This window comes from Myiozetetes cayanensis, unplaced genomic scaffold (assembly GCF_022539395.1).
Source record: "Myiozetetes cayanensis isolate MyiCay16 unplaced genomic scaffold, myiCay2020 scf10, whole genome shotgun sequence".
Lineage (NCBI taxonomy): Eukaryota > Metazoa > Chordata > Aves > Passeriformes > Tyrannidae > Myiozetetes > Myiozetetes cayanensis.
The window spans coordinates 3,233,756-3,258,032 of NW_026086605.1; the positions used below are offsets into that span (position 1 = coordinate 3,233,756).

The 24,277-nt window shown below is 41.1% G+C and overlaps 1 protein-coding gene across 2 annotated transcripts in view; it reads right to left on the minus strand.

The window, feature by feature from the left end:
- Nucleotides 1–24,277, minus strand: part of CHST15 (carbohydrate sulfotransferase 15) — a 42,225-nt gene that overhangs the window by 13,663 nt on the left and 4,285 nt on the right. The window contains exons 1-3 of one of the 2 annotated variants that reach the window (XM_050305358.1): nucleotides 8,956–9,039; nucleotides 3,044–4,112; nucleotides 1,979–2,318 (exon numbers count right to left, since the gene is read on the minus strand). In XM_050305358.1, the coding sequence (XP_050161315.1) occupies nucleotides 1,979–2,318; nucleotides 3,044–3,586 (883 nt within the window). In that variant the 5' untranslated portion in view covers nucleotides 3,587–4,112; nucleotides 8,956–9,039. Of the gene's footprint in view, nucleotides 1–1,978; nucleotides 2,319–3,043; nucleotides 4,113–8,955; nucleotides 9,040–24,277 lie in introns of those variants that run through there. The other variant, XM_050305357.1, reaches the window with a different exon arrangement.

Genomic DNA, 24,277 nt, shown 5'->3' on the forward strand with positions numbered 1-24,277 from the left:
TCCAAGCATTTATGTTGATGTTAATGTAAGTGGAGGGAACTATTTGGGATAAAACATTTTAGCTTAGCATAGCAGTTCGGTTCAGCCTTTCCTGCCAGCACTCTCATGGAACACAAAATCTTCCACAGCTGGTTTTGCTGACAGTCTCTGCATCTACAAACCCAGACACAAGCAGCACAGCATCCTCATCTGGAAGGTGTCCAAGTCTAAAATGGCCTTTATTCACTGACCTGACTTTCCAAACCATTCTATGATTCCATGTTTTGTCTTCATTCAGCTGCTGACTGTGGTGAACAAGTCCCTTTCATGGGTCTTCAAGGAGCCCCATGATGCTTTTCTTGTTTGATTTGGTTTCACTTCTCAGTTCACACCGGTACCTGCAGTGTCTTTTTGAACTGGACCAAATTATCTCAAAAGCAAAACTGTATTTTTCATCATATTGCTTTAAATCTTAGTTTACAGAAAGTATTTAGAAAAGGTTGAAAATATTTATTTTAGCAACTTTCTTATGGCATTGGCAAAGGGAAAAAATAGAAAAATCTATGAACACAGCAAAGTCATGAAATCCCCTCTTTGTGGCTGGGAACTTCCCCTCATCAAGCAGCAAGGAACAAACCCCTGCCTGCAGGAGCTCAAAGGTTCTTCTGGGATGCAGGACATGGGAAAGAAAGATGGTAATGACAAGGCCATGTGCAGGAGAAATAAAGAATTTAGGGTATGACCCCAAAGCAAAGAACAGAAGCAGCACTGCAGGAGTCTCAATGTCTCAAAAAGTGGCCTTCCTTGCCTTTAGACACAGCAGTTGATTAGAAAATATATTTTCCCATTCCAAGGAAGCTTAGAAGAGCACCAAAGGAAAGTAGTGATTAAAGTCCTCATCAAGTGGTCTCCCCCACAGCGTTAAGTTTGTCCTTGTCCCCAAGGCGGTGTCTGCCATGAAGCAACAGCAAATGAAAACCAGAAACAAAGATGTCCCTAAAACAACCAGCATCTTCCTCTTGGAAACAGTAAAATCACTGAAAAGCCTGTGATCTTTGATATCAAAGCCATACAAAGTGAGGGCATGCCAGCACTGAGCAACTGCACTCAGTGGGAAAATCCAATGGCCGGGTGGAATGCTCATCCACATTTAGAGGGAGCCACTAAGCACACAGCAGGAAGGAATTGAAAATGGCTCTTCTGTGGCTCATCTAGTTTCTAGACACAAGACTGACCTTCCTTGGCATCCAGAGAAGAGGGAAGTAGAAGGAGATAAACACTTCAGACAGATGAAACAATGTGCTCGGCCCCACTGCCCCGAGACAGCCTTTGAAGGTGCAATCATGAGGGGTGGCTGCATTTTGCTCTGCTGGTCATAACCTCAGGTACTCAAATCTGCCTTCAGAGATGTGAGGGTCACCTCATGAAATATTGATGTCACCCAGGAAAGGAACATCAAAAATATGTGCAGGTTGTCTGGTGTGAGAGAGCTTTCTCGTGCAGAGCATCTCGACTGTTCAGTGTTGACTAGAGCTGTGACACTAATGAAGCTCCTATCACAGCTGTATTTATTGAACCATAAAGACTGAACCCACCCACATTCTAAATACTGGCCCATCATTTATTCATGTGAGAAAGCCTTTACAGAATTTTGCAATACAAAACTGTCGCTGCTGTTCTCCAACCACCCCCCCCATCACAACCTAGTAACTCATCTTCTTGCCTTTATGAATTTATAGGCTTTATCTTGTGAGGTTTGTTTTCCTAGATTTTCCAAACCACTGCAAACAAACAAAATGTGCATGGTCTCAAAAGATTTAACCCAAAATGTAGGCTGAAACATCCTGAGTGTCCACCACTTGGATTCCTCACAAGTATCTACTCCGGGGTGTTTCTGGGTGAGCCAGGAAGCAGCAAAATCTATAAACTTCATCCCAAATATGTACAAAAAGTTTAGGAGACACACCTTGCCTGGATACCAGGGGACATGCTTACTCACCAAAGCGTTTCCTTGTCCACCAGTGGGGCTCTTTGCTGGCTGAGAACCGGACCTCGGGGTGCAGCCTGAGCCGGTCGTACAGGTCCGTGGTCCCACACTTGGGCTGGCCAATGATGTAGAAATGGGGCAGGCAGCGCAGGCGGTAGTGTTTGCCCTTGTAATGGTACAAGTGGTTCCAAAATACCTTCCTGAGGTAATCGAAGACGATCCGAAAGCGCTTTGAATACAGTGCGTAAGAGTTTGTTGCATAAGGGTCTGTGGTTGTGTTCCCTCTGTACTCCTCATACCAGCAAGGGTTCTTGCTATTTGGAAGGAATTTATTAGGAATTACTGAAAACATCTGCAACATAAAGAACAACAATTTCAGTCAAGGCAACAAACAACCAACAGAATAGAAACACTATGTGGACATTTTTAACCCTTGTTTCTTTCAAACACAAAACTGACCCTGCTTATTGCTTCTGATGACACCAGAACAAAATCCTGTATAAACTGTTGGACTGTGAGAGAATTATTTAGAAATACTTTTATTTTAAGGCCAGAAAGGGCCTCACAATAATCCTTCAACTCTCCTGCAGCCCCAGGAAGTGAATTTCAAACTCCAACACTTAATACTCAAATCAAATTACCTTCCATTTTTTAACTCTGCAATAAAAGGTTTGCAATGACCAGATTTGCAGGAAGGAACACTGGTAAGCAGTTATTAGAAAGGCTCTTTTCTTATTTATCATTTAAGGTGACAGGTAAATCTAAGTCACAATGATTTTGCATAAGACAAGGCAAAAATTCAATAAGGATGTGCAGCTGTGGGAATACTGACTGATTTTTTAGTTTCAGGTGTCAAGACCACTTATATGACACATCCATTCTGCCCATGACTCAGAAGGACGTGACCTACAGTGTCAATTTTACAGATGGTGTAAATCAGGAGACTCTTAGTGGTGTAAATCACTGTATGAACATGTAAGCAGTTGCAGTTTTTGAGATGTAGGTAAAAGATTGATCCAAAAGTCCTGAAATAAGGAAATATAAAGCAGTTTAAGACATGCTTCAATTCACACTTACATGTGGCTCTTGTTTCCTCAGCTCTTCTAAATCAGGGCGCTGTCTCGTGATAAACTCTATCTTGGAAGTAATGGTGTCAATAATTAATTTAATGCTTGGGTAATCCCTTACATATGAAATATTCATTTTTGAAGGCTGGTAATGGTCTTTCATGTCACTAAGGCTTTCATTGTCCATTAGGCTTGGATTGCTTGCAAAAGCTCCGTAATGGAAGGGAGACGGTATTAACAACAGGCCATGCTTGGCTCCAGTCAGTATGTAGGATACCATCACCAGAGTCATCACAATCAACCCAAACATCAGGCTGCATAGCTTCCCCTTCCTCAAGCAGAAAATCCCATTCCAGCTCTCACAGTGATCAGTCCTGACTTCCAAAACCGCGAGCCACTTCATCTGCTTGCTGTCGCTGTACGAAGGGATCTTGTTTTCCCCTTTGCAGACAGGACACTTCTGGTTGTTGTGATCAGGTCCACGGCATCTGAAACACTGTCTGTGCAAGTCATTTGGTAATAAATGTATGCAGCAATTAATGCAATACCTCATATTACTACCATTAAGCTCCTATATTAATGAGCCAAGCGCAGCTATAAAAGTGTTTCTGAAGAATGTGAGTCATCTTCTGTAAAGTCTGAAATTAATTTATTCCTTGTGTGATCCTCTACAGCTACTCAGCAATGCAAAAAGGACAGGTTCAAACCAGCATAAAAAGTGACATATGTCACATAAAGAGAAAAAAAAAAAACAACAACCAAGACATAAAAATAGATGTTCTCTGGATGCAGTTTCCAAAAATTTGGCTCAGTGAGAGGAATGTGGCGAAGTAAGAATTAGCTGCAATACTGGCTCAAGTTTTTCCCATTGAACAAAATGAGAAGGAAGAAAAATTGTTACGTAGTGTAAAAATATGCAAAAAACAAAAGTAACTCATTGTCCTCTGGTTTCTGCTGGAATAGGCAAATACGGGTCGAAATTTCCAGGTTTTCTTAAAATAAGGAGGTTCCAAACCAGACTGCTGCTACTGGAAGCTTCATCTTCCCAGAGGTGGTTTCAAAGGTTTGCACTGTACAACCTAAAAAACCCAAAAACAGATATATAAAAATACAAACAGACATAATATCTACATTCCCCTTCGCCCAAAGCCGTAGCAGAGCACAACCTACCACAAGCAACTTCAGAATTCTATTGGAAAGATGTCTTCTGTTTGCCAAGTATATTAATTACAGCACTCATGATATAAGACCCAGGAAACATTTGGCTCCAGGTTCACAGCGAGCTGCCCTTGCTTTTCAGTCACCCATCTGCTCACATCAAGGGCTGGTTGCTGCCACAGGTAAGACTACATGACTTCCCACATCTGCTCACTAACCTATCTAACAGATCTTAATCTGCTCCTGAAATATGGGAGCATTTTTGGACAGTGTCCAGTAACACAGGTTTAAATAATTGCACTCTGTCTGTACGTGGGGACCTTAAATTAACTGTCCTGAAGTGGGGCAGGATCCTATTTAAGAGAACAAGGCAGGTATAAGATAACAGTCTCCTATCAAATAGATGAGATAAAAAGCCAAACAAAAAACCCAATAGCCACGAGTAAAACATTTGGAAAGTTGAAGTGAGTAAAAACCAGGCACAGGGAAATGCTAATGACAGGATCTCAGGTTTCTGGACCAAATGTGTCCTCCTATTACTCCCATAAAACACTCAATCAGAGAAGTATTTTCATTCCTGTTATGAGTCCCACAACTTGACTATTTCTCCTTTAGCTCTATCAGCACCTCTCTTTAATGCTTAAGAAACATTGCTATAATTCTAGATAATAACTCCTGTTTCATTCCCACAAAAGTATCCTGATCAAATGGGGCAGTCACTTCAGATTAATCATCATCCTTCTAGCTGTGTTTTTGTTATGAGACAAAGTGCTTTTGTAAAAATTATTTGTATTCTTGGTGTTTCTCCCACGTAACACTGACACATATTAGAGGCTTTCTGCAATCAGAGCAAGGCTGTGTCTCAGGGACTCAAGAATAATTAGACAAATATTGAACAAACAAAATACTTTCCTAACTAAAAAAAAAAAAAAGAGTTCATTTCCTTAATGAGTTAATTCTCTAAGTCAGATGAGGCAGACAAAAATCGTAGCATAATCATGAAATCACTGAGGCTGGAAAAGCCCTCTCAGACCATCAAGTCCAAGTCTTAGCACTGCCAAGGCCACCTCTAACCCATGTCCCCAAGAGCCTCATCTACATGGGTTTTAAATCCCTCCAGGGATGGGGACTCCACCACTGCCCTGGGTATCTGTGCCAGGGCTGGACAATCCTTTTAGAGAAGAAGTTTTGCTTAATATCCAACCTAAACCTCCCTGTTGCAACTTGAGACCATTTCCTCCTGTCCTAACCCCTGGGAGAAGAAACCAACAGCCTATAAAAAGAAATTGCTTTCATATGCTCAGTCATATAACTGCAGCTCTCCTCTCAGCTATGAATAAGATAAAACAGATGGAACAGATTTTACATGCATATACATCTTCTGGATATCTAAGTGTACGACCTGTTTTTCAGGTCACCAGCCTTAATATTTAATATGCTTTCCTGTCTTTCATAATTCTTTAAAACAAAGATAAAACAAACCTCTTCTAGTACTCTTCAGGCTAAATTTTGCACTAGCCTTGTTGCTTTTAATCATTTTCAGCTTCTCCTACCCCCACATGAAAGGGTGGCATGCTGTTAACCTATTACAGACACACTTCAAGTCCCCCAGTAACACATTTCCCAGCTTGGGGTGGAACTGCTTCTCTGGTTTATGTCAGTGGGGCTACAGCACTTTGTTTCCCCTCTTCACACAATATAATTAAAACCTGGAACTCACTGAGGCCAAAATTATGAATGCATTTGATAGACATTAGACAGTTAATGGAGTGTAACTCTGTCAGTGGTTGCTATCCTCAATTTCCAGAAGCTAGAAAGGGATGGGGATCAGAGAAATCTATGAATACCTGTTCTTACATTCTTTTACTCTCTATTTATTACTGGCCAGAGGCAGGAGGGAGGGGCACAGGTGTCTGTGCCAGCTGAATATTTCAGGTAAGACAGTTGTGTTGGGTAGGTCACAGTCTAAAGTATGGCAAATCAAAAAATAATCCCCCAGCTCTCAGGTGAGATGGGATGAAGCCCAGCCAGTGCCTGTCCCCACAGCTACAGCTCCCCCCAGACAGGCTCCACATCTCACAAACCACATCTTCTATTTTCTTTCTGTCCTTTTTCCTATTGTCCCTCCAGTCAGGCATCACTTAAAAGAATTTGTGTGCTGGTGTGTTTATTAGAGCTGAGAGAAATTGGGCTCTTTTTCCCAAGAAATCTAATTACTTCCCATTAAAATTAAAAAAAACCCAGAACTATTAATATATGGAAACACAAGAGTACTTCATGTTCTTGCTCTGTTGCAGCTGCCTGAAAGGCTGGAGCCAGGTGGGGGTCAGTCTCTTCTCCCAGTAACAAGTGAAAGGACAAGAGAAAACGGCCTCAAGTTGTGACAGGGGAGGTTTAGGTTGGATATTAGGGAAAAATTCTTCACTGGAACACACAAGTGGTGGAGTCACCATCCCTGAAGGGATTTAGAAGTCATGGGACTTAGGACATGAGTTAGGGGTGGCCTTGGCAGGGGTGGGGGGAGTGGTTGGACTCGATGGTCTGAGAGGGCTTTTCCAACACGAATGGTTCTGTGATTCTGTGTTGTGATGTTTGTTATTTATCCACGATATCAGAAGTAGTTGCATCACAAGAAGAGGCTTCAGCTGAAGCATCACCCAATACAGACACATAGAGCCTGTCCTCTGCAGCAGGTAACCCTTGCCTCCCTTCTTTTTTTTCATTTGAAAGCTACAGATGCTATAAAAATAAGGCTAAACAGCTTTAGGAAAAAAAAAAAAAAACAAACAAGCAAAAGATTAGGCAAAAGATCATGCTGCTCCATCTCATCTGGTCAGTAACTTCTAAAGGAGCATATGGCTTCTAATTTAATATATCTAATGGCATTCTTCAAGTAATAGCTTTGTTGTTTTATCCATAGTCTCCTAATTGTTTCCACCAATCTGGAGAAATATTCTTATTGCCAAAGTGCCCTCCCTGCCAGATCAGGAAGGTTGGTTTCATTCAAGCTCTCAGTTTTGCACTGCTGCTGTTTTTTTGGAAATCTCAGGGCAGAGCTGATCCCACGCCCTCCATGAACGCTCCAGAAATGAACTTCCCTCCGGAAATATTTCACCCTCCAAAGCTCCTGTGAAGGCAAGGCTGTCATTAGTCACAAAAAGCTGTAGGTCTGTCAGTGAAACGCTGCCCACAGTCGTACAGTGATAAACTTTCCATGACTCACGTCAAGAGGAATGGAAACATGAAAGGGCAAAGTGAGGCTGGTGGAGTAAAATCCTCATAACATTTTCATAGGAAAAAAAAAAAAACAAACTCAAAATATTTAGTAGCAATGCAGCACAACCATGTAATTCATTTTCCATTCATCCATCACCCATTGCAACCTTGTCCACAGCAACAGGGACCGGCTTTGTCCCTCTACAACAGCAATTTTTTGGGCAATACAGGATAACTTTATGACTCTGGACACAGAAAACCTGAAAAACTTTACAATTATGGACACTTTCTAGCTATCAAGCTTACTGGAAATTATTTAAATTGAACCAGACTACAGGCAGCACAAGGATTTTTGCTCTTAGACACCGTCTGTTGAGAACAACCCAAAGTATTTGTACAAGTGTAATGAAGTATTTGTACAGAGAGACTGTACTAAAATCCTGTTAGTGGGCAGGTTGTACCATTTAAATAAAATAAAAACAGTAGAAGTAATAAAACCTGTGCTAAATTTAAAAAAAAAAAAAAGAAAATTATGTAAGGAAAGGAGATAAATAAACATAGATTTTCTCTGTCCTGCTTGTTGGACAAATTTGGCTCCTCAAGCTGACATTTTTTGAAATAAACTTTGCCTGAACTCGCATCTATTCTATTTACCTCAGAGAAATCAACAAGCTGCCAGAAAGAAGATATGTCAGTAAAATGAGGATCATGAATCACTGACCTCTGCAAACTTCTGGCCAAAAAAAAAAAAAAGAGAAAAAATCCCGAAACAAAACAATTAAAAAAACCCAAAATGCAATTGCAGTGATTTAGAAAAGCCACAGGACTCATTACAAAGCTCAGCAACCTCCTGCAGACTGAAGTCATGTAAAGCTCCTTTATTTACTTAAACCTTCTAATTTAAAAAAAAAAAATCATCAATAAATACAACTCCCAAGAAATTATCTAAACCCAGCACAACCATTTTCATGGCAATCAATTGGAAAACAGCTACATTCTCGAAGGGGGAATATGTGGTCACAACCCATAATTACACATTCAACCTGTTGAACAACTGCTGCACATTTCTTCAAACACAAAATATTCTTTAAAGAACCCAGTTCTGGGGCTTTTTAAAGCCAAAGAAAACCTCCTGGATCCCCACTGAATCAGCAATCTCGCCTAAATAACAACTGTGGCTTCTTCCATAACCCAGCTGGTTTCTTTCTCAAAATCTAATCCAAACACAATCTGCTCCTTCCTCATCAATATACTTCCAAAGAAAATGTGAGAATGGAACAAATGAAAAAAAATCAGCAAACTCCCCTAAAATCAGCATAAGAGTGTTTGTTTCAATCACATAAGGATGACTCTCATTATTTGTGCTGCAGTGCTCAGGAAACAGCTACTGAGGTTGAATCACCACTCAATTAGGGCATAAACACTGCCTGAATAAACAGATTCTTGGAAGCAAAGGAAAAAAAAAGAGGCGGGAGTGGGAAGGGGACCTCCCTGTCCTGGGTCAGCTACAGCAGGGTCATGGCCTCCCCCAGAAACCTGTTACTACACCTGAAGCCATGTGCAGGCTCCTGGAAATTACCAAGGTCCAGCTTCTTGTACTCTCAACATGCCACATCCACATGTTTTGATGTTATTGTTTGATCTACCTTGAAAATGTGAAAACAATAAATGGTATTACCCATTTTTAAATTATTTGTCAGCAATAAAAAAAACAAACCACCACACTAATTATATTTAATTATTTCAGTACTCTTTCTATTCTATCTGGTTTAAATAAGTCCAGATTCAGATTCATCATTTATTTTTGAGTTATAAAAATAAACATTGCAGAACAAACAATGCAGGCAGGAAAATAAAATAGGACAAAAGTCAGCCAGCCTCTGGCCTACTGATAAACTCTGAGCTAAACCCTTCCATTTAGATCTAAACCCTCCCATTTAGATCTAAACTAGCACAGAGGTTTAGAAGATAAGAGACTGGTTCCTCCACATTTAGGGCAGGGATGAGATCTCCCCAGCAGTTCCCCCACAGCAACACCCGCCTCAGATCCACACAAGGTCATTTTCCTTGAGCTATTCTAGCTCAAGATTTATATGGAATTGCAGGGATTTGGGGCATCAGCACTGCAGTGACTTCTGCAGAAACAGAGGTCCAAAAACCCTGGAATTAAAAAAGGACCACTAGCAGCCACCCAAGCTGTGCCACCACAAAGCTCCACAAACCCCTCCCCTGGCTCAGGGCAGAGCTCACAGCAACGTTTTTAATCTTTCTTCTTGTACAAACACGGAGCAAAGCCCTGTTTTCATGCATTTATGAAGATGCTCAGAGCAGAATTTTGCCTGTGGTACACACTGGCTTCTCCACTCTTGATCAGAACTTGCTGCCTACGACGTGCAGCATATCCAGCAATTCATCTTTTCCCTTCACTTAGTTCCTATTCATCTCACAGAGTGTCTCTTGCTACAGAATCACTGACAGATTTATCTTGACTAGGAAAAAATTTCACACTGTAAAAAAAAACAAAACAAACCAAAACCAAACCTGTGCCTTTACATAAATTACTCCAGTGAATTTCTTCTCATAAAAAGCCACTTTAACCCAGTTTCAGAAATAATTAGGCATGGTCAAAGTTTAGTATCTTTATTTTTAATCCTCACAGTAACTGTGAGCAACTTCCCAATATATCCCACATGGTCCTTGAGGTCATTCCATGGAAACAGCGTTAAACCAATATATCCATCATGTGGGGCTCACAGATTCCTCTCCCAAAAATCTGGAACCAGATTAAAAAAGTTCTGATGTTCAAAATACAACCAGAAATCACATCTATTTAACAAAACCCCTCATTAAAATGATCAAATCACTGAAAGCCAGAATAGATATAAAACACTGATGTTAATGGGAGTGACTTTAATTTTTACCCCTTCCAAATTGTATTTTCTTACACATCCAGAGAAACACCGATGCCAAAATAAGATAAAGACAGATGTAGAAGGTTAAATAATTTATTCATTGGTTTAATTTCAGTGAGAATTCTTCAGTATAAATTTGCCCTATATACTATCTTTTGTTATATAGAAAAAAACAAAGGAAAATAAGCCTGTAGGAAGGTACAGGGATCACCTGAAATACAGCTTGAGGTGCAGAAAGTGGATGTTTGATAAGGCTGGTCCTCGCCACAAATGCCTTTGTTACATTTTTAATGAGATCAAACAGCAGTTGAAATTTCATTCCCAACACAGGATATCACAATAGTTTACAATAATAGAAATTTTTACCTACCTGCCCTTTCAAGGAATACATCCCACTATCACCTCACAAATCAGCCAAAATACTGTTGTATGTACGAGTGGAACAGGGAACCACGAAGAATGAAGGCTGAATCTGTTATGAAGCTCTTTCACTCCAGTTATTTTTATCAAACAAATTGAAGAGGTTTGGGGGTAGGAAGGTGGGAAAAAATATCATCTCTAAATACAGCTCCCATCCGCCCTGCAGTCAGGCTGTAATCAGAAATAAATAAGTACTTATCTTCAGAAAACTCCCGAGGCAAAGAATTGGTCTGGTATTGACAGAGCTCACGTACCAAACCCAGCTGGTTTTTTGTTGCCTGTTTCTTTCTCTCAGCTGTCCATCCTGTTGTATTTTCAGGCTCCCAGGCCTGCTAATTATTTGAGTCTCTGGAAAGATATTGCTGCAATTTACTCAAATGGCTCTTCTGGAGCAACTTACTCAACAGAAACATGGGTTTGCCTTCATGCAAAGCTCAGTCAGGTGATGATAGCATGTTCACTTCCATCATCTTACCTGAACATGAGGAAAAGTTGTGGCTGCCCCAACCTTGGAAGTGTCCAAGGCCAGGTTGGACGGGGCTTGGTGCAACCTGGAATAGTGGAAGGTGTCCCTGCCCACGGCAGGGGGGTAAAACTTGATGGTCTCTGAGGTCTCTTCCAACCCAAACCATTCTGTGATTCTGTGAAGTTGCTCTGAGCAGCCAATTCCTCTGTGTCAGCCACAACATGAGGTTCAAGAAGCTACTGCCTGCCATCCACACCTCTGAGGATTGGTGAGATGAACACCAAAGCCTCCCTGTGCTAAAGAAAAATAAACCTTCCCATTCAGTGTGCCAGCTGACTCTTATTCAAGGAAGAGATGGAGAGCTGGTGTAGCACAGTTGGATTTGCAGGAAAGAATCTTTTTCAGTGCTGAAGAGTTATTTTAAGCCCAGGTCTTTGTCTCTTGCATTGATTACTGGGCCAGAACCAGCACGTGGGAGAAAAACGTTCTCAGAGTATTTCCAATGTCCTGCCAAGCATTTTCAGCCTCGACATGCTGCAAAAATAGTGGGCATTCACAGTTGTGTTACTCTGATTACCATCTTGTTCTTTTTACACATTTGATTTTACTTGATTTTAGCAGCTGCTGCCTCAGGTTGATTTAAAGTGAGAAACATACTCTTTCCACCATCTGATCTCTAATACTTTCTGCCACTTTGCAAGGGGGATGCAGCATGAATTGCTAAATCTTGTGGGTTGTGAGAGATCAGCTGCTAATTTGAGGCTGCTTTTGAGGGATGAATAACATTGTATGGAATAAATAGAATATGCATCACGTCATGCCTTCAGTGCCTGTTTATCTCATGGTGTGGCAGAATGTTTTTGTGTGCAAAAATGCAACCAAGTGGTATCCACTAGAACTCATCTGATACACCTTCACACCTCATAAATAAGCAGTTTTCCTGAGAGGGGATCAGTCTACGTGATACTTAACTTTGCTTTAAACACAATATTGTTGTGACAATTCTAGGGCAACGTAACAGCTGCTCCTTTGATTTTTACTGGCTGGGAAGGGATTTTCCTCCACCTCCAAGCTGAATTTTCTCCATAAACTTCACTATCTTAATGCAGTCATCTGAATTTTTTTCGTTATGACTCATGTGTGGTACCTTCTCCATGAGATATACATTAAAATGGATGGAAAAACGTGTCTCATCCCTACATAAGTACCATGTAAGTGCTTTTTTTCATGAATAGGGCATTTCATCTTTCATCTAGTGCTGAGTGGGTGAAAGGAAACATACACAGCTGCATCCTGAAAAGACAAACTCAGCATTAGAGCCTGTCGTTAAAGTTTCTTGTAAATTCAAACAAAAATCAATCAACTAAAACTATTCATTGATGCCAAATCAAAACTGGGGCTTTGTTTCAGCACTTTAAAAAAAAAAAAAAAAACAGTGTTCCAAGCCTAGTAGTAACTTCTATAAATGTTCAACAACTTTAATTCTTTAAGCAATGGCACATCAGATAAACCTCAGCTCATTAACCAAGAAACCACACATTTGTTACAAAGTGAATTAGACTCAAAGTCTGAAGCGGAAAACCCAAAAAAAGAGCTAAGTAGTCTCAAGAAATTTCTAATTAGTAATCTCTGTAAGAGTCACACAGTATATCACCAGATAAAATTCTTGCAGGTAACTTCTGGCTACACCTAATTAAGAAAAATCATTCTGATATAATATCATTATATTGCTTTCAGCTTCTGAGAAAAGTGTTTATTCTGCAGAAGTGGAGAACATTTACTTCCAAAGTCTCCTACCAGTATTCCTAAGTGTTTTTACCAACCAGCTTATAAGATGCTGCCATTCTGAAGACATTTCTGCAGGTTTATACTCTGGATTTTGTTGCCTATAAAGATATATGTCGATAGCAGAGCACACACTTGATATGGAACCCGGTGCCATTTGATAATGGATTAAACACTCATTACTGTCCTCTCCTATCCTTGGATCATCTCATCTGAAGAACAACACTTCTATCACAAACTTCAAAGAAATTCAAGTATCTTAATGTACTGATTTCTACTATTAGAGGAGAGAGGACATGCTGCACTCCTTCACCAGCCTCTCAAAAACATCACAGCTCTTGATGCTATTTCCATAACACGGTAGAATCTAGCCCAGGAATCTTGCAGCTGCACAAAGACCCCAGTTTAAAACTGTAACAACAAAAAGGGGGAAAAAAATCTATGCTGTGTGTGTGGAGCCCAGTAAGTAAATTCTGTAACATCCAGAACAACAGTAAGGTAAATCTGTTCCTCAGCCACTGAATCCTTCACTGCCCTGACCTGGCCCTGTATTCCTGCAGGTTCCACCCGTGTTTGGCTTCAGTTTGCTTGTTTTCCACTTGGAAAGAACACAACCACAAGTACCTTTTTCATGCTTTACATTGCACTCAGCTGGCCTGCAGATTGTAAACAAACAGGATAAAAATCTGAGAACATTCTTTACTGAATTTCCATGAAAAGAAACCCGTGGGGGGGGGAATAATAATTAAAAAAAAATCAAAACCCCAACTCTGCATAATGATGAATGTACCGAGTGAAATTTGGCATGCACTCCCTCACACCCTGCCTCTTCTGCAACATTTTCTGCAATATAAAGACAACATTTAGCCCAGCAAACTAGATGGTCTTTATTTGTGGGCAGAGGCAATCCAAGGCAAGCACTCCAAGAGACTTTTTTTTTTTTTTCCCAATGGATATGTTAATTATTTAACTTCTGTTGTAGGGAGACTGTCCCAAACTAACCTTCCACTCTCCCTCTGCTTAAACTGCAGCAGGGTCAAAATTCACTTTTTAGGGTCTCGCAGTGAGAAATTGGAAAAAAAAAAAAATAAATTCCCACTCATGATGGAGGTCCCAGGTGGCACAAGTGCCTAATTCCTTCTATCACATCCTGAGGCCAGGATGCTCCATGGCTTGCTCTGTGAGACAAAGCATCTCCTGAGATGGCCCAGAGAACACAGTTCTAAGGAGGAAGAGGGAACAACAGTTCTCAGATGCTCTGCCCCAGCCAGAAAGCTCTCACTCCAATGAAAAATCCTTGTGTAGCAGGGCACAGCTCAAAGGTGAACTGTGGGAGGTAAAATGAGGTTTTATTTTTAAACAGCGGTGCTTGTTGATATATTTGGTTCCAGACAAAGAGAGGAGGGCACAGAGTCGCTACAGGACTGCAATGGCAGCTGAAATGAGACCCAGTTCTGAGCTCAGGTTCCTCTTCTGGAAATAAACCATTCACTGAAGCAATTCACAGAAGAAATCTGAAGTGACACCGATTCCATCAACTGCAGTTGGCAGCCAGATTTTCAGGAACAGATGCACGGCTGTTAATGATAACCCAAAAAGCTCAGTTTCTAATGCAGAAAAGCTGAAGTAAGAGTGTTAACATTATAAAACTCTGCAGAGAACTGGAAGCATCTCCAGAATACACCCCACAAAATACTTTCTGAGGACTTATCACTTCAACTTTAGCAGAATTAACATATTTAACCAAAAAAACATCTCCAGCAAAATTCCTCCCAACTTTTGAAATGCATTTCCATCTCTTAAATTTCCCTGTTGCAAGTAGTGCTTACCTTGAGTCAAAGACATGAATCTTTGATTTCATGAGATTAATGTAATAATTTGGTTTAGACTGTTAATGCATTCCAAGCTCCCAGACACACAGGAGACTAAGATGGCATCAAGAGCATACAGATGCATTTGGAGGGTGGTTTTAATGTGATGTAAACTAGAATTTCCTTAATATACATCTGCAGCAGGGACTACACTGAAATAAAATCTTCCTAGGATGTCTTAGGCTGCCAGAGATGGCTTCCAAGCCCATTTATTCTTTCTAAGCCCTTCTGCATAATATAAATAATAACACTAAGGAAAACCCCTGAAGCCCTATCAAATAAGTGACAACAAAAGCATTCTAGGAAAGCAGTGCTCATTTCTCAAAAGTGACACATAGCCACTATAAAACAATGATAAATAAAATATGTATATTACAAGCAGATAACTGTAGAGAAATAGGATGCATTTGCCAGCAGAAATGCTTGGTCCAGGTGATGCATCGAGCTGCAGATCCAGAGTCAAGGGTCCTGTTAGTGCCTCAGATCCAGGGAGATGTGGGAAGTGGGTCTGTGCTGAGCTGTTCTACCAATAACAGTGTTGAGTTACAGGTGTTTCTGTAGTGGTCACCAAAAGGAGCTGCCTGGTTTTGGAAATAAGGCATTGTTGATGCTGGCCCGCGCTCAGTCTCCTTTAATACTTTCCACCCCCAAGAACACTGTTAAGAAAACACAGCAGGTGCCACCAAAAGCCATATCAATCACTGTCTCCTGCAAAGACCACTCCACACCCAAAGCTAAGGACAGCAACATGCAACAAAGTGCCAAGAAATGCCACATCTTCCATCAGAGCTTCAGGAACGTGACTCACCAGCAGTTTTGGACATCCCTGTGTGAGAGCCCTCCTGAGCCTGGGCAATGAGGCTGCCAGGCTGTTTTGGTGGAGTTTGTTATTCATGAGGTGCTCTGGTGCTCTCCCCATGAAAAATAAAGGCAAAATAATTGTTCCCTGAGCTCATCTCCTGGCTTTTGCTTCCAAGGGGGAGGTGGCACCTCGAGTGTGATGACCCCCTTCTGCATCTCCGAAGTGCTTCAGGAGAGCAGGTCCTGATTTGCAGAGCTGGAGCAGAGCTCCAAACCAGAATCAACAAGGGAAGGCACCCAGGGATCGGTTCTCATGGCCCTGAGGGGAAAAAATGAAACACCAGGATGGACAGGGCTGGGAACAGCCTGGTCTAGTGGAAGGTGTCCCTGCCCACGGCAGGGGTGGAATGAGATGAGCTTTAAGGTCCCTTCCAACCCAAACTATTCTGTGATTCTATCAGTCTACTCTGTGAATAACTGAGCCAGTCCTGCTCCTTTTGTATGTTATTCCACCAATATGTGGAGAAATCTGCCATTCTAGAACCCATCCATCCCTGTTGTGTAAGAGAAATGATAAGTCTCACCACTGACTATTTGATTTAATTTACAATTTGCGTGTTTAAATCCTGAAAAATGCCTTCAGCATCCAAATAATTTATAATCAAAGTGACTTCAGAAGTTCAGAATAATCTATGAACTCAGAAAAATTCACGGTTCTTCTCATTAAGTGAAAAAATAAGTTATATGCTGATAACATACCTCAGTTTCTTTATTGCCTCTTTATTGACTCAGTGTTATAAATTACACTTTGATAATAACAGTAAATCAGAATGAAACCTTAAAGTTATATGGGTCTCCTTCCTTTACATATGAAAACTTGCATTTGAAGTTATTCTTACTTTTCCTCCTTGTACAAGCCTAAGCTACATCAGCAGAACTGAGCTGGAGCAGACAAAATGTATCCTCCAAACATGAACATTGAAATACAACATATGTATGACTTCACTAATCTTTTTACACCTTCTGTCCAACCTGAAAACTAATGAAATGAGTAAATGCAGCAGTTTCATTGGGCCCATTTGTGCTGTGTACTCAGGGGATGCCAGAATGCCCTCAGATATACCCTGAAGTTTGGTCACGGTCCATGTGCATCAGAACTGGGGGGCATGGAGGGTGTGGAACTCCCAAAGGCAGATGTCAGGGTGCTCAGAGGTGCTTCTCAATTTGTGGGTGACAAAATGACACGGTGCTGTTACCTGTACTACCATATGCCAAGGAAATTCAGATCTCCTAACTCACCATTCAGAATCCCATTCCACGGGAACTGAGGGATTTCGAAAGAAATTCAGTGTATTGTACAAGATGGAAAGTCACAGGCAATCCAATTTCTAAATAAACCAAGGCAGACAGCACTGTAACCACATTAAACTGAGCGAATTTCGGTCTTTTCATAAGCTCAACATACAGAGAAAGTGAATTTTCCAAGCTTCCCAAGCTGCAGTCATGCTCCCCATCCCAGAGCTGTGCCAGAATCTCCCTGCACCACAGTGACAGTGAGCACTTTTTGGGGCCAAAGCTGGCAGATGGCACTTTCAGGAGCAATGGTGCAAGACCTGCAGCGAGGAAATGAAACCCTCAGTCTCATAAACAACTCTCAGTTAAGAACTGGAGCCCTCATTAGTATAACTGGTTTCATATGAGGTGCTAAAACTCTAATTCACCGCATTTAGAAGCCAGCACCTTTTTTATTAGTTAAGGAGTGTTTTGCTCACCTTCATTTTTGCTCAAGCACAGAAGAAAACAGGAGGGGGAAAGTGTGTCATGTACTCTGCCTCCAGCTAGTGAGTGCCATGCTAAAGTGCATTTTTCACCTCAGATGAAAAATGAAGGTAGGTAGCCTTTCAGCACAGCTGCTCCTGAGGACTCAAATGGAAAATAATTTGGAGAGCAACCCTCACGTAATTCACTCAGAACAGTGGATTTACGTCCTCCAACCTGCATGAGATCCACAGAGCGAGTATGACTCCATCCCAAACTGAAATCTGAGGGAGAAGACACATTTAAGTGTAAAAACAAACTATAGTACTGCCATTGGGGGAAGGAAAAATAAAATAAAATAAAATAAAATAAAAATAAATAAATAAATAAATAAATAAATAAAAACCAAACCACTGATCATTACCCTTCAGGAAATCACTCAATCTTCAGTCTTTCTGCTTCAAGTCCAGAAAATTAAATTTCCCCTTCCTAATGGTGCTGCCTTTGAGTACAGGCCAAAAAAATAAATAAGCACAAGGCTTCTGTGGCCACAGAGCAGGATGAGGGTCTGCACCTCTGGCATCTGTGGTAATGGGAGGAAAAACACACCATGGAACACCAGGACCCAGATGAGGAGCCCTTTTCTCGCTCTCGCTGGTGAGCAGTCAGTCATCTCATCCTGCTGCCTGACACTGGTCATGCTCGTTGGGGTTGGGATAAACAGCTTTGCATCGGGTGCCAAGTGATGCTTTTCCACTTTGGAGGAGATATATCCCCACCTGTCCATCTTTACTTCCACTTTTCTTTGAAGCCTTTAAACCCTGAGGATGAGCTGCATCGCCCTGTAAGTGGATGCTGCTCTCTGATTTCAGTGTTCCTTCCCCTCTCTACGTGTACTTTCACCTTGCTTTCAGTTCTGCACGACTTTAAAACTCCTCTCACTGCTTTTACCTTGGTTCAAGATGAATTATCTGTGTAAGCCATTAAAGTGCCTTTAATGGCAGAACAGTTCATGACAATAAAACCGTCCTTTCCATAAAATGTACTGTCCCCCTTTGGAAAATGGAGTAAGCCTATTAATTATTTTCTTAAAGACTGAATCTCAAGATGGCACTGCTGACATTTGAGGCTCATAAAAAATACAAGTCCGTCTGTGAGATCTGTGAGAAAACAAGTTTATACGATCTATTTTAAGATGAAAATATTTATCAAGGAAGACAGTTGCCACTTAGGAACACAAACAGTAACAAAGCCACTTACAGCAAACTGTCTTTTTGGTTTTTTAATCTTTTCCATGCCAAGAGCATGTTTCTCCCCAGCAGAGTGGTGCACAAAATAAGTGACATCTGGTGGCTTTATGCTGTAATGGAATAAGGCACCTCATTTCAATGCTGTTAACCAATTCAATTTTTGGGTTTACTGCTTCTTAGAGAAGCTTTTTAGATGTTTTATTTACTTATTTTCACACAGATACTTCTGACACCCCTGGGCATCACAGTCCTTCTGCACGGTGACAACTGCTGTTATCTAATCCAAGTGGGATTGTCACACTCAAAAACAAGACTCCAAAAAGGAATTAGGATGGGGATAAGAGAAGAGCACTAAGATTTAGCTGGGCAACACCAACGAGGATCAAATAAGAGCCAGTTTGTAAGAAAAAGGCTGTAGAGAATTTTGTGAAAGAAAACCTTCACATACTCCAACAATTCACACGCTCAAAGTAATTAATATCAACTCAGGTCCCTCTGGATTGTTTTTCATTAGATTTTAATTAAACACAAAAGAAACAGCTGCAGTTTTCATTCTGAGTTTAGCAGCAAGCTGGTGACTAAAACTTTTACAAATCTGAAACAGCCTTTGCACTTTTTACACCTTATTGATCCTCAGCCATGGACACATCTAATCCAGCCAAGCCTCCTGCACCTAAACCTAAACCTGCACTCCAGACATAAAGCAATTACAACTCCCCTTCAAACCCCTACAGCCAGAAATACATTTTTCTTTTAGAAAGCTGTAAGCCTCTCTTGGATAATTAATAAACACACTGTCAGTCAGCTACAGTTAAAATTACAAAATTGCTGGCACTGCAATTTCAAGGCTTGTAACACCAATTTCTGCAGTAATAAGTAGTTATGGGGGGAAAAAAAAATCTGTAAGCACTATCTAACAGAAATGAGATGAAACATAAACAGACTCTAAATATTTATCAGCAGAGGAAGTTCAAAAATATCCCAGCAAAAACGAAGCGGATGGCAGGCTATATCCAGCCCATTGAGGGTTCCTCGAAGGATGTGCAAGGAGGAACTTCATTTTCAGCTTGACATCGCTAAATCAAATTAATTCCTTCCTCCTATTCAACTGCTGCATAAAAATCCTTGATGCCAAAAGGACAAAAGCTAAAAATGTCCCTAAACCCGTGGCTGGATGCTGCACTTGATGTAAAAGGTTGCCCAAAGCCCCATCCACGCCCTGCAGCAATGCAAGACTTTAGATAAAGAGTTGGATTTTGGGGCTTTCCATCACTTTTAAGGCTTAAATATCCTCACCAGGAATGTCCACCTGCACGGTTGGCTTCCCCTAGCACTGAAAAGGGGCTGCACATCTGCAGTATCTCCATAAAAGGGGGCCTCTGGGATAACACAGTTACTGATAGATGATTTCAAAGAGAAATATTATTTCCTCTTCACATTCCCTCGTCCCCACCAGACATTACCCTCACCTTATGACCTCCTGGCTGAGCTAAATAACATATGCACAGAAAAATACAGCTGACTGACTTTAGCTCCAGCCACTCATCACGAGGGAAACTTCTTAAGATCTCATTTCAATTTATTTTTTGAAACCCTGGCATGCTGAAGTCAGCAGGAAGACATATCATTGCCTTTAATGAAGCCAGAGGTTCATCCTGAGAATTGCCATTTGGAATGAACGCAGCATTTATATTATCTCATTTGAAACCTTCCAATTCTTTTGTTAAATGCAGCTTAATGATATTTGCTGTTTCAGAATTATTTGCTATCTTTGAAAATACAGAAGGAAGGTTATTAAGGTACTGCAGTGGAAAATGTTTAGTGATTATGGATGGGTTATTCTTGTTTCTGGGACAGGCAAGTATTTTTAACACATAAATATTTGTTGTCATAAAAAGTTTCTGTTCATTTCGTCATTCTGAAAGGCCTTAAAATTTAGAAATTGTAATAGTGCAACAAAAACCACTGTTGATATTTACATGTTTATCTGCATTTTCACAATATATTTTGGTGGTTTGTTGTTTTTGGTTGTTTTTTTTTTCATTTATTATACAATGTACTAGCACAGCAAGACAAAAACCTGGAACGCTGGGTAGATAACTACACCCACTTAATGGGTACCATTAAAAGAAAATGCTATCAAAACACAGCAGAGGCTTTTTATGCATTCCTCTGTATTACACCAAAATGACTTATTGCAACATTCCAACCCTGATACCAAACCTCAGGAATACTCAGTTTTTAAAGCTGGATGCAGAAATGAGCAGCAGGTGATTAGAAGCCATCTAAGAGTTATTAACTTAAGCTAAAAGCTGCTGCCTCTCAAGCTCTGGAGTGTCACAGCCAAGCACTGCTCAGGTTTTCCAGCCCCACACTTTGGAGAGCAGGGGGCTCTGGATTTCTCCAAAACAACTGGAAAACATTTTGAGTGCTCCTGATTTGGAGCAGGCAGGTTCTGGCTCCCTCACACCAGTGAAAACCTGAAGCTGAATTAATCTGCCCTAAAGCAAGTTGAATCCACGTGGGATTTCCATGGATACCAATATCTATTCCATTTTACTCTGCTCTGTATTTTTAATTTTGCTGATCTCCTTAGCAATGTTCAAAAATCTACTCTGAAAGGTTAAAAACTTCAGTATTTAAAATCAGCTGATGTTAGGCATATTATTTCCTCTTTCCTCAGCGTGAGGATGAGCTTAGATTCCTCTCTTCCCTTCTGTTCACCTCTCACATCTCATTTCTTGTTGAAACTCTTTAAAAGATGGTATAAATAGCTTTGCAAAGTAATTCTAATACAAAATGTCAAGTGCAATAGTGGTTTCATTCTGATTTATCCTTATCTGATCCTCAGGCAAGTTAATTCTCAACCTGAGAAACTGTTTTCAGAGCTTCATAATTCATGAAACTTTTCGTCTGAATTATTTACTTTCTGAATGGCTCTGATGAGTTGCTCAGGGTGTAAAGCTGTAACCCTCAGTGCTGAAGGGCTCAAGAAGATGGGGGGGTTTTCCCTTTAAATGAAGGGCCCATCGTTACATCTCGTGCTGTAATTTCCATGTTCGGTCTTTAATGCACAGCAGTGGTTTTATCTCATCTTTTATCGCTTGCAATAGATGCAGTTACAACCCAGATGTCACGGTGTTCTCCCAGCCCAGGGAAACACAAACAAGCAGAGAGTCCCTGATCCCGAGGCACAACCTCACTGCGGGAACCAATACTCCTGCAGGGGGCTGAACTGGGATCAAAACCTGATCACACAATCACAGAGCCTCTGAGGCTGGAAAAAACCTCTGAAATCATCAGGTCCAACCCGTGATCGACCTCCACCTTGTCACCAACCCAGAGCATGAGTGACACGTCCAGTTGTTCCTTGAACATCACCGTGATCGTGACTCCACCACCTCCCTGGGCAGCTCCTTCAAATGCCTGATCACCCTTCCCATGAAGAAATTCCTCCTGATGTCCAAGCTGAACCTCCTCTGGCACAGCTTGAGGCCGTTTCCTCTTGTTCTGTCACTAATTGCCTGGGAGAAGGGACCGATTCCCACCTTGCTACAACCAGGAGTTGTATCCATCACCTTGCTGATAGATACAACCTACTGACACATTCAACCTATTCCCCTTCCACTTCAACAGCAGCATCCAAAATCCACTCCAGAAATGGCCCCAGGAAGTTTCCTCAGGCTTCAGCTTGACTGCTGAAGGACAAGCTACAAAGCAGCAGCCCTACAAATGAGCTAAGGGGTGATGGGAGACAAGAAGAGGAGCACGATCACCAGCCTACCACAGTGAAACAATCCTGGAAAATCTTGGAAATTTGAGATTCATTATCCACTGCACTTACTTAACGTGATCTATTCAACATGATCTAATATCTACACAGCTCAGTCATAAGGCAAATTACAACTAAAAAGTAGCCAAAAATCAAAGAGGCCTGGAAGGAATATTAGATAAGGCATTTGACAGACTTGCAGCGAAGTGTTGGTTTTAAGACCTGCTAAGGAATTTTCAGGAGATGGAGCTCCCCTGTGAGGAGCTGGCCCTGCAGGCAAACCCATCTCATTACATGATAAAACCATCCTTTTCCATTTCCTGCTATTTCTAGATTTACACAGACAAACCTCCTGGCTGCAGCAGGCAAAGACTCCTTCTTCTTCTTTGGATTAATAAATTCTGGCTCTTATGGACCTTTATATCCTTGCACACCGAGGTTAACACTGGGTTTTTACATTTTCTTCATATTATGGGCAAAACCTTCCAGAATCCTGATTTCTGTTCCTTTTTTTCCAGAAGTCTTTCCTGTTTCTTGGTATGTCACTACTAACTTGGTGCCTGTTCTAAAGCACTTTCATTAAGTGCTTTTTTTCCACACTGTTTCAAGACCTGAATTTCAACTGGGTGGGTGGGAGCATGTAAGGACATTCTCATCTTCAATCACCTGAAATCATCCAATACCACAAATTCACCTCCAATGTCCTGCCCACCTTCAGAGCACTCTTCCAGCACTACAATCACCAGGCTTCTTCCACCTTCGAAGTACACACTGTAGATAAATCTTTATTGTTTTTTTTTCTATGTATCTTACAGAGGTTTTCATTTTTCAAGGCAGTCTTACCTTGTTTTCTATGGGTGACTTTGAACCTCACATTTTATCTTTGCTCTTGTTTGATCTCAGAGTTCTTCCCACCTAAAACTCACCTGTAACTCAGTGACTGCCATTATTTGAAAGAAATGTTCTTCTCTGTATTCCATGCAATCCTGAGAAGTTACAAGTCTAACTTAAACTTGTCAGGTTTAAGCCAAGCACATGCCAAAAAATTAATAATACAAAAGTCTTTTTCAATCTCATCAGCTTTTCTAATTTTATGGTAAGATGGCAGGGTACATTCACCCACACTGAACATCAGGTTTTTTACAGGAAATTATATCTCCTTCTGAAACTTATTTTTTCCTACTGGAAGGCGTGAAGCAAATTAAAAAAATGTCAGTTCTAGTATTTTGCTGTTTAGGGACAGATCTGCACCTTGTACAGTGAGGAACAACCTACCTTAGATGCAGAGCTGGCACTGAAAAACCACATTATTTGGAAAATGGTGTGCATATTTGATGAGTCTCAATGATGGAACATTAAGTTTTAGAATAAAAAGTGTGTGTTTAGTACTCCTTGGTGTTTATACCACTCCATCACACCATTTTTCCACAGAACTGTGTTCATTTCCAAGGAGACCCGTAACACAGAAGGCAACCACCTTGGGAGCCACGTGCCTCCCACCATCCCTAACACTTCAGGGGCTTTCTGCAAATGAAGGGGGAGAAGGTTCACTGCACCAGGAGCGCCAAAAATGTCTCTGGAGGTTATGGGTACCACCTCACTTCTGGCAAGTTCATCAGGAAATCAGCAGTCACTTCTGAGATGTGGAGAACAAGGGTTTCAGGCAGTTCAAACTACTGTGGGAATTCTAAGAAGCTGGATCAAGGAATGAGAAGAGGCAAGGCAATGGGTTGGGGTTGGAGAGGCCAGGCAGGAGAGTTGCTCCAGTTCAATGAAGATCAGAGGCATGGAGCATCAATCCTATGAGCAAAGGCTGAGAGAGTTGGAGTTGCTCA